This window comes from Aplysia californica, unplaced genomic scaffold (genome assembly GCF_000002075.1).
Source record: "Aplysia californica isolate F4 #8 unplaced genomic scaffold, AplCal3.0 scaffold01144, whole genome shotgun sequence".
Classification (NCBI taxonomy): domain Eukaryota; kingdom Metazoa; phylum Mollusca; class Gastropoda; order Aplysiida; family Aplysiidae; genus Aplysia; species Aplysia californica.
The window spans coordinates 62241-78207 of NW_004798414.1; the positions used below are offsets into that span (position 1 = coordinate 62241).

A 15967-nucleotide genomic window follows, 5' to 3' on the forward strand; every position below is an offset into this window, starting at 1 on the left:
GTCGTCGCCTGATTTCAGCGGTAAAATAAGCAAGAAAATGGCCACCAAAGTTTGGTTATTTCCAAACTTTGAAAGTTTTTAGAAACTGCAAATTTACATTTTGATTCCTTGAGTCAACTTTTTTCAGTGGAATCCGCACAGAAATGTGTTTTTTGATGGGCATAAAAGGTGTTGAGCCGAAAAACGAAAAATTCTATGAAAATTCACAAGCCTGCTGAAAAATGCCAGTTTCTTTGCTTTGATTATTTTGACGAGCGTCTGATTTCACCACGCTGCCTCTTATATGGTTCGGGAGATGTAGCTTGACGTAAGTCACATGACTGGCTGAGTGGAGACCCATCTCTCAGGACCAACATATGTGTCACGACGTGGTGAAATCAGACGCTCGTCAATTTTTGGGCATGTCTAGTTATTAGTATCATCTTATAGCTTGTTCATTTGTCTTGCACTTAACTAAAAAAAATATCCATTTATCTTGAATAGAAGTCGAGATATTTGTGATTGAAAGAGGTAGGGGGTCGCCTTGTCTCAGAGGTAATATTAGCTAGAAAATGGCCTCCAAACTTTGGTGACTTTCAAAGCTTGAGTGTCCTTGGATACTGGAAATGTACCTTTTTTGTGCCTTTGATCAAGGTTTTTCTGTAAAATCCACCCAGAAATATGTTTCTTTTTCTCTTAATGGGCATAAAAAGTGATGTGCCAAAAAAAAATTTCGAAAAAAATAGGAAACTAGCCAGGAAAATGTTGGTTTCTTTGATTTCATTACTGGTATTTTGACGTGCGCCTGATTTCAGCCAGCTGTCTCACATATATATCGATGGTCTGACAGCCTTCAGATGTATGAATTACTTTTTTTTAAAGCTCAAGACAATTATAAACAGGTGCTTCATTCCTTCGAAACAGTTATTTTGCCAGGCTTTTCTGTTGGAACGGAAAATAATTTTGTTTTAGTTTAGCTGTTTTGTGTGCCCTGTGTTGCTTCAGCGGGTCGGCTGGGTCTAGATTTTATTTTTAGAATGACAATTTTTTAATTTTCTAGTAAAGATAAGTCAAAGTAAACATTTGGAATAACATCAAGAAGCGAGCCCAGAATAGAGAGAGGTGGAAAGTGTTTGTTCGTGGCCTATACCCTGGTACTGGGTGAGAAAGGCAATGATGATGATAAACTAAATACTGACATGTAGTCACCATTTAGCGTTTTGAAATAGTAAGAGTAAGATGTATGAACAGAAAGGATAGGAAGAAAAATAAGTTGGACCTTCCAGGTGAACTTTCCAAAGAGGAATTTACTTGTTGATCCGATAGCATAGCAGTCTGTCAAAATGATTTTTTGAGAAATACTGAAAGTTTCAAAGAGGTCTTCGTACTAGAAGTATTCTAAAATGTGAAGAATACAACCCCAGGATTACAAAATGACCCCAGGGCGTACAGACAGGGTTAAAAGCAGCAGACTCCACTGTGGTATAAATGAAAGACCTGCGATAGAAAACGATGCACAAACAGGTTGGCCAGCTGAAGACCTCACAAGGTACAGAGGCAGGAACAGGGGCTTTGTTATAATCTGTTGCTATCTTTATATTCTAATGAAGTTGGGACTTGCTTTGGATGGGCCTGAACACTGCAGCTTTGGAGAATGTGCACAATATGAACAAGAGGATTTTCACTTTTAAATAATATTAAAGGCTTCCATGTTTATTGTTACGGGTATGGGAGTATTTGTTTCATTTTTTGTCTGCTATTTGCTTGCATGGAATGTTTGATTTTTATGGAACACATTATAATACAGTGTAGCACGGATAGGTTGAACAGAGAAGACTCAAAATTACGCATCCTGAGAACTGTGCCTGCGACCCTGTTGTTTTGGGGTTTTGTTTGTTGGTTGTTTTTTAGGGGGGGGGGGAGTCTTCTTTATCTTTGTAAGATACCGCTCGAACTACCGAGGTCGGTCCCCAGGAATTCTATTTTAACTATCTGTGTTATACTGTATTTCCACTGTTTGTTGTCAGCTGGCACATGTGAATGTGTCTATTGAATGTTAGCTGCAGCATATTGATATATATAAGATATATATATACATATCGCGACCTCATTGCTTTTTTGTCGTATCTCCATTTTTAATAACTGTAAAAACAGTTTCATAACAAAGTGTGAGCTTAAGAAGAAGTCACATTTTCACTGTTTAAAAAATGGAGATACGACAAGAAAGCACTGAGGTCACGATATATGTTCTGGTTGTTAGCCTGCTCGTGTGAATCGTGAATGTGTGCATACATGGTCTATAGTTTCGCCTGTGAATGTGTGTTTACATTTTCCGAATGTAAGTATTGGCTTGTGCATGGAAAAGTCAAAGATCTTTTGTGAATGTTTTTAGCTTGTACTTTAAATATAAATATGTTGCCAGCTGAACTTAAAATAGTTATTTACTGTCGCCTTCCCAAAGTTCTTTCAGAATTAATTGTACTGAGGGGTTGACGAAAATGCTTAAATGTATTTATTTCTTATGTGTTTGTTATAATGTTTTTAACCTGTTACACGTTTGGGATGTACTTGAGAGCTGATATCTCGTGGTAGTCTGACAGACTCCAAATCATATACATGTGTCTCGCTCGAAACTTTCTTCAAAATGACAGTAGTCATTATTAGTCTAGGGGGGGGCCACGGTGACTGCGTGTCTAGGGGCACCAGGATTTTGGTCCTCGGAGATTAAAATTGTGGTCTTTTTATTCAAAACCTGGGTGGGTTATTTATCTGAGAGAGAGAGAGAGAGAGAGAATGGAAACAGACAGAAAGGGAGTGAGAAAGAAAGAAAGAGGGGGAGAGATAGAGAAAGGAGGTTGGGGGGGGGGGTGAGAGAAAAGAGAAGGATGGAAAAGTGTAAATGGTACAATGGGAATGATTTAGAGAAAAATTAATAATAATAGTGTGCGTGTTCTGCGTGCAGGCGTGAGTACATTTTAAAGCTTTGCTTCAAAGTATTGTCCAACAGACACCGATGCGACCGTCCCTGCCATTTGGGTGGGAAAACGAAATGACAACAGCTGGAAGCAGAAGGAAATGACTCGTGAGGTCACGCATGCGCAAAGCAAAATATTTTCATGGTCCCCCTAGACTGGGTATCTCCGTGGACCAGGGTCCTGGTATCAGGAGAGACAGTGTAAGGTAGCTGTGGCTGTACCTTTCTTTATTCAATTGAAGTTGTCTTAGAGTGACAAAATATGTACTGTCCTTGTCTGTGGTATAGTGAAGTGGCCAGGTGCTTCACTGCCGCACGCAGGAGGCCCAATTTCAATTCCCAAGTGAATGGGGAGAATTTTTATCAAGTATCTCAGTCTTTCTTCTGTTTGGGTGTTGTGTCCCTCTCAGCCAGTGTTGGCCCTGACCACAGGCAGGCTCAGAAGCCTGTCTCCTAAATGATCTAAATTGTGTCGGTGGAGGCATCAAAACACCTACAGTTGAGAAAATATAAAATAATAAATTTGTGACAGTTTATCCTCGTGGTTTTATGCAAAAAAAAATTATGGAATTATGCAAACTGAGCCCACAAATGTGAAATTATGCAAATCTGTTAATTTGAGTTTTAACAAAGATTGATAAAGGAAAATAATCAAAAACTATGCAACAACAAAAATGATCAAATTTGGCTAAATTATGCGTGGTGCATAATACCACGTTGACAGGTCAATGGGCATCAGATCACCTACAGTTGAAAAAATATAAAATGATAAATTTGTGAGTGAGGCGGAGGCATCAAATCATCTACAGTTTAGAAAATATAAAATAATAAATTTGTGAGAGTGGAGGCCTCAAATCACCTACAGTTGAGAAAATATAAAATAATAAATTTGTGAGATTGAAGTTCTGTATTAGAGTTAATAAATGATCGTCGAATTGAACAAATTACAGGGAAATGTCATGGCATAATAGTTTACCCAGTGAGCTGGTTTGAATTGTAGTTGTAGGTTTTATCTCTCCCCGTCGTTTTATGCATGAAAAATTCTGAAATTATTCAAACTGAGCCCAAAAATGTGAAATTATGCGATTCTGTTAATTTGAACAAAGAATGATAAAGGAAAATAATCATAAATTATGCAAAAAATGATCAAATTTTGCAAAATTATGCGGGGTGCATAAAACCACGGGGACAGTTATATGGTCGCTTTTAAGCACAAGGGGGGGCTGTCCTGAAAAATGTTGTTTTGAGAAAATGGAAGGTGAGGTTTTTGCCCCTTGTTCAGTTTCTTTATTAAAAGACAAGGAGAGTTTTCTCTATAACCAAACAAATATGCACGCCAATGAAACCAAACTTCTCCTAGATAGGGTAGGGCAATGCCCGCTTTTGGTGTAGGTCAAGATTTCTGGAAACCCCCGAAATCTGGGTTAGCCTGCTTGTCCTTAAAAGCGACCATATGAATGGCCGAGAATGTGTGAGGGATTTTGAACCCTTTTGACCTTTTGTTCACGGCTGTCAGTGGGACAATATCCTTGCTTTGGTTACCTGTGTGAGTCAGGAAATACAACTCGGAGACTGCTTGTTATTTGCCATGAATGTTTATAAATTGCATAGTAAACCAAATTTCTTCAGAAATGAGCAGTTTTGTTTTGTTTCTTGGTTGTTGTTTTTTTGGGGGGGTTAGTTTTTTTTTTGCTTCCATTTTCATGTTTTCCTTTGTCATTTGTGTCTGTATGCTTCAGTTGAGTCTGACACTTCTAGTGGGCGGTTGGCGGGTGTTCTGGTGTGGTCTGCTCCTTCTTTGCTGTCAAACATCTATCGTCCTTATCTCCTCTTTTTCTTTTTTATGTTTGTTACTCTCTCGTAACACCTCTAATCTTCTAGCACTCATATGACCTTATGCAGTTGAGAGCGCCATAAAACCTCTACTAAAACAAAATAAAATATCATTTCTGGTTAAAATGATGAAATGGTATAAGTATAAGGTTTAACGTCCCTGTCAACACTATGAGATTATTTGAGAGGCGGGACCTCCTAGGTTATCTTCCATCTGTGAAAGAACCGAGCCTAATGGGAAATTCGTGTAAAGTTAGTAAAGTGTCTATCCCAAGGACACAACGTTGGACCGGGCTGAGGCTCAAACCCCAGAATCCACAGTCTCATGATTACAAGTCCAGTAGCCTGACCACTTGACCACCCATGCCACTCATTTCTTCTAGTGCCTGCTCCATTAATTCATTATGCGGAACATCATGCCCACAAAAAAAAGTGAAACCTACACCTACGTGCAAGTTCCAAGATCAATTCAGACAATACAGATGGGTCAGGGTGGTTGGCGGGTGCTCTGGTGTGGTTTGCTCCTTCTTTCCTAATAAACAACTATCGTCTTTATCTCTTCTCTTTTTTTATGTTTGTTACTCTCTTGTAATACATGTACCTCTAATCCTCTGGCGCTCATATGACCTTATGCAGTTGCGAGCGCCGTAGAACCTCTACTAAAACTAAAACTAAGCGCGTTGCTGCTTGCAATTTAAAGTTCCTGATAAAGAAAACAGAACAGAAAAATCTGTATATGGGTAAAAAAAAAAAAGTACAAAGTGATGCCCCAAAACAGCAAGTCTTCAAGCGCTATCGAACTACATGTACATGTACCAAGGAAAGCTCCTTGACATGTACCAAAATGCGCATCCTCAATGAGATAAAAGTTTGGGAACTGTACTGTAGGCCTAAAGAAGAACAGGAGCTGGGACCCGATAAAAAGATCGAAGTGGCTAGCCGTACTTATCTTAGGCCCTATTAACATCAGGAAACAGGAGTCGACTGTACTGTGATATAATAATATGACAATACATGTTTTTTAGTCGAACCTGTGTAAGGTGGAATCGAAAAGGAGCCAGAAAAAAATTATGTCTTAGACAGGGGAATTTAGGGGGAGATGGAGGTTGGGGGAGGGTTCAAAGGCCCAGGAGGTGGGAATCAAGGATCGCTTGTCCGATCGGCAAGCAGTGGTCAAAACTTCACACCTCTCAATTGCTATCCTGTCTGATAATGACATGCGTCAGTCTTACTTATATTATATTTATCACCAGTGCTTGCCTTTCATAGGACCACTGTTTGACCTCTCCTTTGGTTCCACCCTTAGTCCCACCCAATGGCCCCACCCACCAATGCCACCCCTCACTGCCATCATGTAACAACGATTCAAGGAACCCTTTTCTCGGCTGGCCGTACGATCAGGGTGGTTGTCATTGGTCAATCTAATTTCACACCTCTGGCTTCTGGCTACCGAGGAAAGTTTCCGTAGTGGCTCGCTACTCGAGCACTCTCACGGGAAGTCGTGAGATTTCACACCCACACTACACTGACCATCTGCATCGCTCAGGACTCACATGATGGGGTAACATCTAGGCGATCATATGACCGTCTAGGGTAACATTTACTTTTAATCTCCTTGGGTAACATCTACCCCCAAATTGCACTCCTACTCCTCTTCCTCGGCCAGCGGCATAGCCGTAGCGTTGAGTTTAGAGCCGGCGGAACCAAACTTGTGAGTTTTGTTTCAAATCAAGGTTGAGCGGGCAAAGCGTTTTCCGTCTTAGACAGGTGAAACCCTCGGAAGGGAGCGGAATTTTCTTTCCGTTTCCGCGTTGGACAGGTTTCTGTTTTATACAGGTGAATAAAATGTTTCTGTTTTATACAGGTAAATAAATAAAGAGGAATAATATATCAAGGGGGGAGCGGGGAGATTCCGTTAAGACAGATTTCCGTTAAGGCAAGTATTACATGTACATGTATATATTTACACCAAATTTTAAATTATTTAACGTTTTAAGACCAAATGATCCGTGCCCAGCCGTGCAGTGAACTGCAAATGAAAAACTAACTTGTGTTTCGCGTGCTCAAATGACCTTATGCAGTTGCTATAGCGCCGTAAAACCTCATGCTAAACTAAACCGGCCAGTCCTGCTCCAACAACTACCTGTATTGGACGAGTGGTCAGGAGACCCGCGCGGCGCTCGTTACCCGGACTGATGTTCTTGCGACCCAGTCGTATCCTTTCAGTGACAGATTTTTACTTTTTTAAAAATTCTTTGCTGATTACCCAACAGTTGTGTAGGTCTACCTGTTCGAGGTCCTTCATTTTCTTAGTTTCGTTATCTGGACGCCATGCAGTCTGAATGTGACAAAGACAATTTGAAATGTGTTCATTCTGAAGTGCCAAAGAACTTTATTGAAAATGTTTCACCAAGTTCTCAAGTGCCAACCCGCCCCCCCAAAAAACAACAACAACAACCCCCCCCCCAAAAAAAAAACAAAAAAAACAACAACCCCAACAACAACATTGCCCCAAATCTTCAAAGACAATTGGAACTCTAGATTCTATAAGTAAATTTGGTTAAAGTTAGAGCATTGCCCTTCGGTTATCATCAGAGACTCGAAACCAATAAACTTTGATATATTTTGAGGTTTTTCTTTTTCTTCAATATTAAAGGGGGAGATGTCACGGTAGTCACAGTTTCATACCTTACTCTTTTTTAATTTCAGGCCGGAAGCGCCCCGTATGCCATGGGCTTTTGGTTAATGTTACTCACTTCGGGGATCAACCTAAAAAGTCAGAAACTGACAACTTCAAAATACAAATAGAATAATAAGACATCTCGTTCTCCCGCAATTTGGTGTAGTTCAGGCTTCCGGGAATTGTGTCCTTTCTCCCACGTCACTCCTAAGCCAGGCTTCCGGTCTCGCTCATGATTGATCAAGGTTCGCCTATTTTATACAAGGTGTCTGTGGAAAGGAGAGGCGACAATTTCTGTGTAGACTAAATTAACTTCCGGTTTGTTGCTGTTGTGACGGTAGACAGTTCTGAAGTTTGAGTGTCCAGTCTGAGTCGTCAATATGGAACTGCCAGAGCAGTATCTCTGCCGCAGAATATTTTATTTACTTTTGTCATGCTTTGTATTGGTTTGTTCCACGGAAAATGTAATCGACACGAGCAAATACCACAGGTATGACGATATAGTATCTTTGTTTACATCGCTCCATGCTCAGTACCCGGACATAACCAAACTTCACAACATTGGAAGCAGTGTCCAGGAAAGACAGCTTCTCGCCATTCAGATTACAGATAACGTGAACATTTCGGAACCAGGAGAACCCATGTTCAAATATGTTGGCAATATGCACGGAAATGAAGCTATTGGTCGAGAGGTTTTGATCTACTTGACTCAGTATTTGTTGTTCAAGTATGAGGAAGGTGATGAGCGAGTGAAAAAGTTGGTCGATTCCACAAATATCTTTATCATGCCTTCCATGAATCCAGATGGGTTTGAGAAGGCTAAAATCAATGACTGTATGGGAGTTGGTGGTAGAGGCAATTATTATAACGTTGACTTGAACCGGAACTTCCCAGATCAGTTTGGAGGAAACAAGGAGAAAGTTCAGCCCGAGACCAAGGCGATTATTGATTGGATAGAGAGCAACCCCTTTGTGCTATCGGCTAATCTCCATGGAGGTAGTGTGGTAGCTTCATACCCCTATGATGACAGTAAAAGTCATAGACATGGCACGTACAGTGCTGCTCCTGATGATGCCATGTTCAGACTTCTAGCTCACACTTACGCCAACAATCACCTGACAATGAGCAAACAGGAACGTCCGTGTTCGGGGGATTTCTTCAAAGATGGTATCACTAATGGTGCACAGTGGTATGATGTACCAGGTAAGTTCACATTTTTTTGCTGCTTTCTGATTTCATAATTTTCTGTACTTTTTTACTTTCACTACCATCTCATGCTTAGAGTCTCAGACTCTGAGGCTGAGGTATTAAACAATAGTTATAGTTAAAGTTATTTTTATAGCCCTTTTCTAGCTCAATATTAATTTCTTTTGTACATGAAAATTGACTTTGTACTAGATCTAGTCGCAAATGAATAATTTTAAAAAATATTATCAATGGTTTTTCGTCAAACTACACAAAACCTAATTTTTGTAGTAATTTCCGCGCTTTGGACTGGTCAAATCAAGGTGTTTCAGAAGGCAGGCCTCCCTGAGGTAAAAAAAATAATTTTGGGGTTACAAGGAGGCATCTCTGTATTTCCCCACAAATTGATAATTTGTGTCCTGACTTGATGGAATCAAATGTTATCAATTTTTGGGCATATTTGGAGTTATCGGTATAATCTTAAAAGCTTGTTCATTTGTCTTGCTTTTGGTGAAAAAATTTATAACAATCTAATGTTGAGATATATTTACGATTACACAGGCTGTGGGTAGCGTGGTTTCAGAGGTAAAATTAATGAGAAAATGGCTGTCAAAGTTGTGTGATTTACACAGCCTCAGAGTCCTTGAAGACTTAAAACATTTTTTGTGCCTTTTTAATCAGTGTTAATCCATACCCAGACATTTTATGTGTGTCTTTATGGATAACAAACAGTGCTTGTGTAGGCGGGTGAAAGGAAAAATTTATTCAATTCACTTTTCGTTCCAGTCTTGGCTTTTTGGGTTTGCATTTCTATTTCTCTTGTCTATGGGACGAGCCATTTTCAGAAAAAGTACTGCCAAGATATATTTGAATTCCTCCACCTGTTTCAGTTGTTTACTATTGACAATTGTTCAGGGGACTACGGTTTCGGCTCACTTTCATAACTTCTGTTTTTGATGTGATCATGTTATATTTTTCGCAGCTGTTGTTCAGTTCGAGTTTGACATCCAATATATTTTCTGAGATGTACGTATTATATATCGTTTTAAATGTTTTCCAGTCTATACTGTTATTTGTGTATTTTAATTAATGTTCTGCCTCCGGGGTGGTTCTCTCTGTGTTCCAGCACATGAGACATGTATAAAATTTACTAATGTCCTGTCTTGTTGTGCACATATGCGTGAGAGCTTTGTAACTTCTATTGCCATTGTTAACGACCAAGAAGACAAATTGTGGGTTGTTGGCGGGTGCTGTGGTGTGGTTTGATTCTTTTTTTCTATGAAACATCTATCGTCCTTTTCTCCCCTTCTTCTTTTTTGTGTTTGTTACTCTTTTGTAACACCTCTAAATCTTCTGGCGCTCATATGACCTTTTGCAGTTGCAAGCGCCGTAAAACTCTTACGAAGACAAATTTCTCCCTGCGAGATGAATAAAGATTGTCATTGTCATTGTTACCCCTTCAGGTGGGATGGAGGACTATAACTACCTGCACAGCAACTGCTTTGAGATCACTGTGGAACTGTCGTGCTGTAAATACCCACCGGTGAACCGCTTGCCGATCGAGTGGGACAACAACAGAGAGAGCCTGCTTGCTTACTTGGAGATGGTGAGTGTGTCTGTTTTTATATGGAACTGAGCTTTAGAGCTTTTGTGTGTCTGTGTGTGTGTGTGTTTTGTAAGCGCCACTGAGCACTTTTTGTGGATTCTGGCACGTTATAAATTCATTTATTATTATTTTTATTATTTTATTATTATTATTATTATTATTATTATTATTATTATTATGTCTGTGTTTGTCATTGTGTTTCAGGGCAGTGTCACACATGCAGGGCTGTCTTAATTTATAAATGCATTGACGTTCTCTTAGCAGTTACCGTAAGGGCTTCCTGTGGGTGGTTGGCAGGTGCTCTGGTGTGGTTTGCTCCTTCTTTCCTGTCAAACAACTATCGTCCTTATCTCCTCTCCTTCTATTTTGTGTTTGTTACTCTCTTGTAAAGCCTCTAATCTTTGGCACTCATATGACCTTATTGTGTTGCGAGTGCCGTAAAGCTCTTACTAAAACTAAAGACAGTGGTGGACATCTGCTATGTGGCAAATGACCTTCACGCTCTTGAACTGTTTCTTAAAATACAAATGAGTTAAGGAACTGCCTTTACAGGGCTACCATCCAAACCAAAATCAAAGATCAAAATGAAATGGAAAATACAATTATGTGCTCGATTGGAGTCACAGTCATGAGTCAAATAGACTCAAATAGATTTTCTGACACTGTCGTTGTGTTACATTCACAGCCACCATTGTTGCACTTGTTTCTCTCGAGTAGTAAATGACCCGAACAGATGTCACTTACAGTAAATATTTTATGAGACCTGTCTGGTTTAACCCTTCCAGCCCCATGCGCGTATATATTTTCTGCAGAGCTTGTACCTCCCTCCGTCCCAAGAGCGTATATTCACAGTTTCGCGGGGTACCGAATTTGCGCATTTTTCGAAATAAGCAAATCGAATTAAACTTTATTTTTCAGAATAATTGTTCATTTACCTTTAAACATTGATGTTGTCTAAATCTTATTACAAAGATGCTGCATCACTTTTTAGAATGCTTGTCTCTTTTTCTAAAATACTGCTGTGTTGGCTGGGACTGGGGTTAGGGAGTGCACAACAATGTCTGAGGCTGGAAGGGTTAATTATATCATTATGTATGTAACAGCTATGTGGCAATACAGAGAACAAATTCTGAAAAAGTCTCTTCAGTTCACGACCATTGTCGGCGCTGCTCCTAAAGGAAATTTATTTTTTGTGACGTAGTTATGAATAAAACATTTTTGTGACCACAGTAGACTCGCAAGGTGAGCTGAAATATCTGCCTTAAATAGTCAGTCCATCCTAGCTGGCAAGATATCTTTACTTTCTGTCTGACGTCTTACATCTCACAATTAAGTATGTCCTACACATTTAAACAGCATTTTGTGGTTGGTTGGTGGGTGCTCTGGTGTGGTTTGCTCCTTCTTTTCTATCAAACGTCTAGCGTCCTGATCTCTCCTCCTTCTGTTTTATGTTTGTTACTCTGTTGTAACACTTCTAATTTTCGACACTTATATGACCTTATTGTGTTGCAAGTGCCGTAAAACTCTTACTAAAACTAAAAACAGCATTTTGTGCACCCCGTCTCTTGCCGTTTTTTGACAGGTACACATTGGCGTCAAAGGTTTTATCACCGATGCTGAAACAGGACAAGGCATTGAGAACGCCGTGGTGATGGTGGAGGGCATAGCGCACAACGTGACCTCGGCCCAGTTCGGTGACTTCTGGCGATTGCTCACACCGGGAACGTACTCCCTACGCTTCGTGGCTGACGGGTCAGGGGCCTCTTTGTTTTGTAATAGTACCTTCTCCTAGTTGGGGAAGCAAAGGCGGCGTGGAAAGGAACTGGCCATCCTACCACAATATGCTGAAGGCCCAAGAAGTTGTCTCACTAACAAGGCAATCCCCAATGTCCGGGTCGGATGCGGGAACAACTTTACTTTTTTACCTTCTCATACATACTCACAATTTAGCAAAGAACAATTTTTATTGTGGAGGGGATGTCTTCTCGTTCTTCTCTTCCTCTTTGCTTTCAGAGGTGGTCAACAGTGGTGAATGTGGGTGGTTGGCGGGTGTTCTGGTGTGGTTTGCTCCTCTTTCCTATAAAACAACTATCATCTTTATCTCTCCTTCTTCTTTTTTTATGTTTCTTACTCTCTTGTGACACCTCTTCTTCTACTTCTTTTGTATGTTTGTCACTCTTGTGACCCGGTATTTCCGGGGTGCCTTGATAGTCGAAGCAGACTTTGAGCTGTTGAAGCTAGCTAGAGAGGTAAGCAAAGTAAGCCCGATTCCGTTTAAGGACTTCTCAGTTGACATCCACCCCTTGGCGCTCATATGACCTTATGCAGTTGCAAGCGCTGTAGAACCTCTACTAAAAAAAATAAATCAATGGAAGGCTGTGATGGGGATGAGCTATTGGTGGTTTGGGGGTACTCTGGTGTGTTTGCTCCTTCTTTCCTATCAAACATCTATCATCTTTATCTCTCCTCTTTCTTTTCTTCGTATGTTACTCTCTAGTAATACCACAAATCTTTGGCACTTACAGGGCCCGAGGACCTATTTGTGTTGCAAGTGCCGCAAAACTCTTACTAAAGCTAAAGTAAGAGGATTGGCTTTTTTTCTTTTTCCCTTTTCTTTTTTTCTCTTCTTTTCTTCTTTTTAAACTGATGCCTGTCCTCCTTCTCAGGTATGAGGACACCGTGCAGAAGGACATAGTAGTACCCAGCGGAGAAGGAGTCTCTGTCAACGTAACCCTCAGTCGGAAGGGAAAAGCAGTAGCCATGCCGAGGTAAGGACATTGTTGAAACGCTCACCGTAATTTGTCGCTTTTAAGCACAAGTGGGCTATCCCGAGAAATGCTGTTTTGAGAAAATCGAAGGTAAAGTTTTTGCCCCTTGTTCAGTTTCTTTAAAAAACAAGGAGGGTTTTCTCTATACCCAAACAAATATACACACCTATGAAACCAAACTTCTCCTATGGGTAGGGCAATGCCCACTTTTGGTGTAGATCAAGATTTCTGGAAACCCCCGAAATCTGGGTTAGCCGCTTGTCCTTAAAAGCGACCAGTTGTGTGTTCAATGTTTTCACCACTTGTGCCAGCCCCCCGCCCCCCTTCTCCCCTCCCCTTCTCCCCCCCCCCTTCTCCCCTCCCCTCCTCCCTGCCCACCCCAGGTGAACACTTCCTGGTGCTAACGATAGATTGTGGGTGGTTGGCGGGTGCTCTGGTGTGGTTTGCTCCTTCTTTCCTGTCATGTCAAACATCTGTCGTCCTTATCTCCCCTCCTTCTTTTTTTGTCTTTGTTACTCTCTTGTGTCACCTCTAATCCTCGGCACTTGTACGGCCTTATTGTGTTGCAAGTGCCGTAAAACTCTTACTAAAACAAACTAATGATGGAAATTATTTCCCTGCCTGTGGTTTCAGCGCTACCTCAAAAGGGCCGGAAGAGAAACTGGAGACGACAAAGGAACCAGTGGTCACTGTACCGAAGGGTGAACCGCTTGACCGACTAATGACTTACCTAGATGGCCTCAAAGACTTCAGGTATGGTGTGGTCAATGTCACGTTTAAGCACTTATGTCACGTTTAAGCACTTATATCGAGACCTTGACCGAATTAGTCTTACCTGGATGGCCTCAAAGACTTCAGTGCCCCCTGGGGCAGTGCCACTGACTGTAGTGTCTTTAGGCTATTCCCGAAGGGGGGACATTTCTCGTTCAAGCATAGTAGAATTGTAAATGGGCTGATTCATCAATGTCACGCTTATAACTGTGCCTGATCTGCAACAGGGAACTGCTGCTTTTTCTTTCCTAATCCTTACTATCGTCATTTTCCTCTACTTCTTTTGTATGTTTGTCACTCTCTTGTGACCCGCTATTTCCGGGGTGCCTTGATAGTCGAAGCAGACTTTGTGCTGTTGAAGCTAGAGAGATGAGCAGAGTAAGTCTGATTCCCTGTAAGGACTTCTATGTTGACACCCACCCCTTGGCGCTCATATGACCTTTTGCAGTTGCAAGTGCCGTAAAGCCTTGCTAGTGGGTGGTTGGCGGGTGCTCTGGTGTGGTTTGCTCCTTCTTTCCTATTAAACATCTATTGTCCTGATCTCTCCTCCTTCTTTTTTTTTGTTTGTTGCTCTCTTGTAACACCTCTAATATTCTCACGCTCATATGGCCTTATTGTGTTGCAAGTGCCGTAAAACACTCACTAAAACAAAATATCTCCCCTCCTTCTTTTTTGTGTTTGTTACTCTCTTGTAACACCTCTAATCTTCGGCACTTATATGACCTTATTGTGTTGCAAGTGCCGTAAAACTCCTAACTAAAACTAAAACCTTGCTAGAACAATGGCTTACGTTTTTCTTCGGCTAAATGACAATTGTTGTTAAAGTGCTTCTCTTTATTCAAAGTAAAATCCTTTACTCTGTGTTTTAATTCTTTATCTCCGGCAAGCATCTCCCAGTGGCTCGCGGTCGGAACTGCCGTGCCGGGGAGCCTCTGACAGTGGCTCGGGCACATTCCTTTACGACAATTTCGACATCAAGTTACTTTTCGGCAATTGCCGAAAACAGGTTTCATTTACCGGAAGTTCATTCATCAAAAAGGGGCCCCGGCATAGTGGGTTTACCCCCTCGGAGATAAAAGAGTTAATGTACATGTGTACTATCTTTCGTTGCTGACAGCCACCCCTTGGCGCTCATATGACCGTATACAGTTGCGATTGCCATAAAACCTCTACTGAATAAAAAATATACACTCACTAAAACTAAACTATCTATCGTGGCTGACAGCCACCACTCCAGCACACACTTCAAAGAGCCCTCCGAGTTCGTCCACCACAACTTTCAAGAGATGACCAAGTTCTTGCAGGACTTGGCCGACAAATACCCGGCCCTGGCCAAGCTCACTTCCATCGGCCAGTCCGTCCAAGGTCGCGACCTGTGGGTCCTGGAAATCACGGAGAACCCCGGCCAACACATGCCAGGTACGTGCCTGTAGTGCCTGTCGCGTCAGATAGTGTGACAGTAAGGTTGTCACTGATAAGATAGTCTTGCCTGAATAATTTTTGCTTTACAACTCATTTTTACTCTCTGGTCTGTACTCTACTACATAGTTCTTTGCCCCCCCCCCTTTCCCACGTGGAGATCTATTAAGGGAAGGTGCTACAAGTGCTGTAAAATTTGTACTTTTATAAATTGTCCTTTGAAAGATACATGTTTGTTTGGATGTCTTTTCTCTAAAGTAACCCCGTGGGTGGTTGGCGGGTGCTCTGGTGTGGTTTGCTCCTTCTTTTCTATCAAACATCTATCGTCCTTTTCTCCCCTTCTTCTTTTTTTGTGTTTGTTACTCTCTTGTAGAGGGTGCGATGGCGGAGCAGTTAGTGCGCTCGTTTCCGAAGCGGAAAGTCTGGGTTCGAGCCTCGATGGGCACACAGATTTTTTTCGTCCCCTCCTGCCCACCCAGCAGTAATGGTTACCTGACTTCGAGTTGGGGAAGTAAAGGCGGCGTGGAGAGGAACTGGCCACCCTACCACAATATGCCGAAGGCCCAGGAAGTTGTCTCACTAACAAGGCAATCCCCAATGTCCGGATCAGATGCGGGAACAACTTTACTTTTTACTCTCTTGTAACACCTCTAATCTTCTGGCGCTCATATGACCTTTTGCAGTTGCGAGTGCTGTAAAACCTCTTCTAAAACTAACTCCGACTGACAGGAACTTATTGTCCCGGCAGGCAA

At 41.4% G+C, this 15967-nt stretch overlaps 1 protein-coding gene across 1 annotated transcript in view; it reads left to right on the forward strand.

Moving 5' to 3' along the window:
* Positions 1-7799: 7799 nt before the first annotated feature.
* Positions 7800-15967, forward strand: part of LOC100533325 (carboxypeptidase D) — a gene marked incomplete in the record, with an annotated part of 30430 nt that continues 22262 nt past the window's right edge. The window contains 6 exon segments of the mRNA NM_001204622.1: positions 7800-8669; positions 10115-10257; positions 11840-12009; positions 12924-13025; positions 13659-13778; positions 15022-15229. Of these exon segments, the coding sequence (NP_001191551.1) occupies positions 7847-8669; positions 10115-10257; positions 11840-12009; positions 12924-13025; positions 13659-13778; positions 15022-15229 (1566 nt within the window).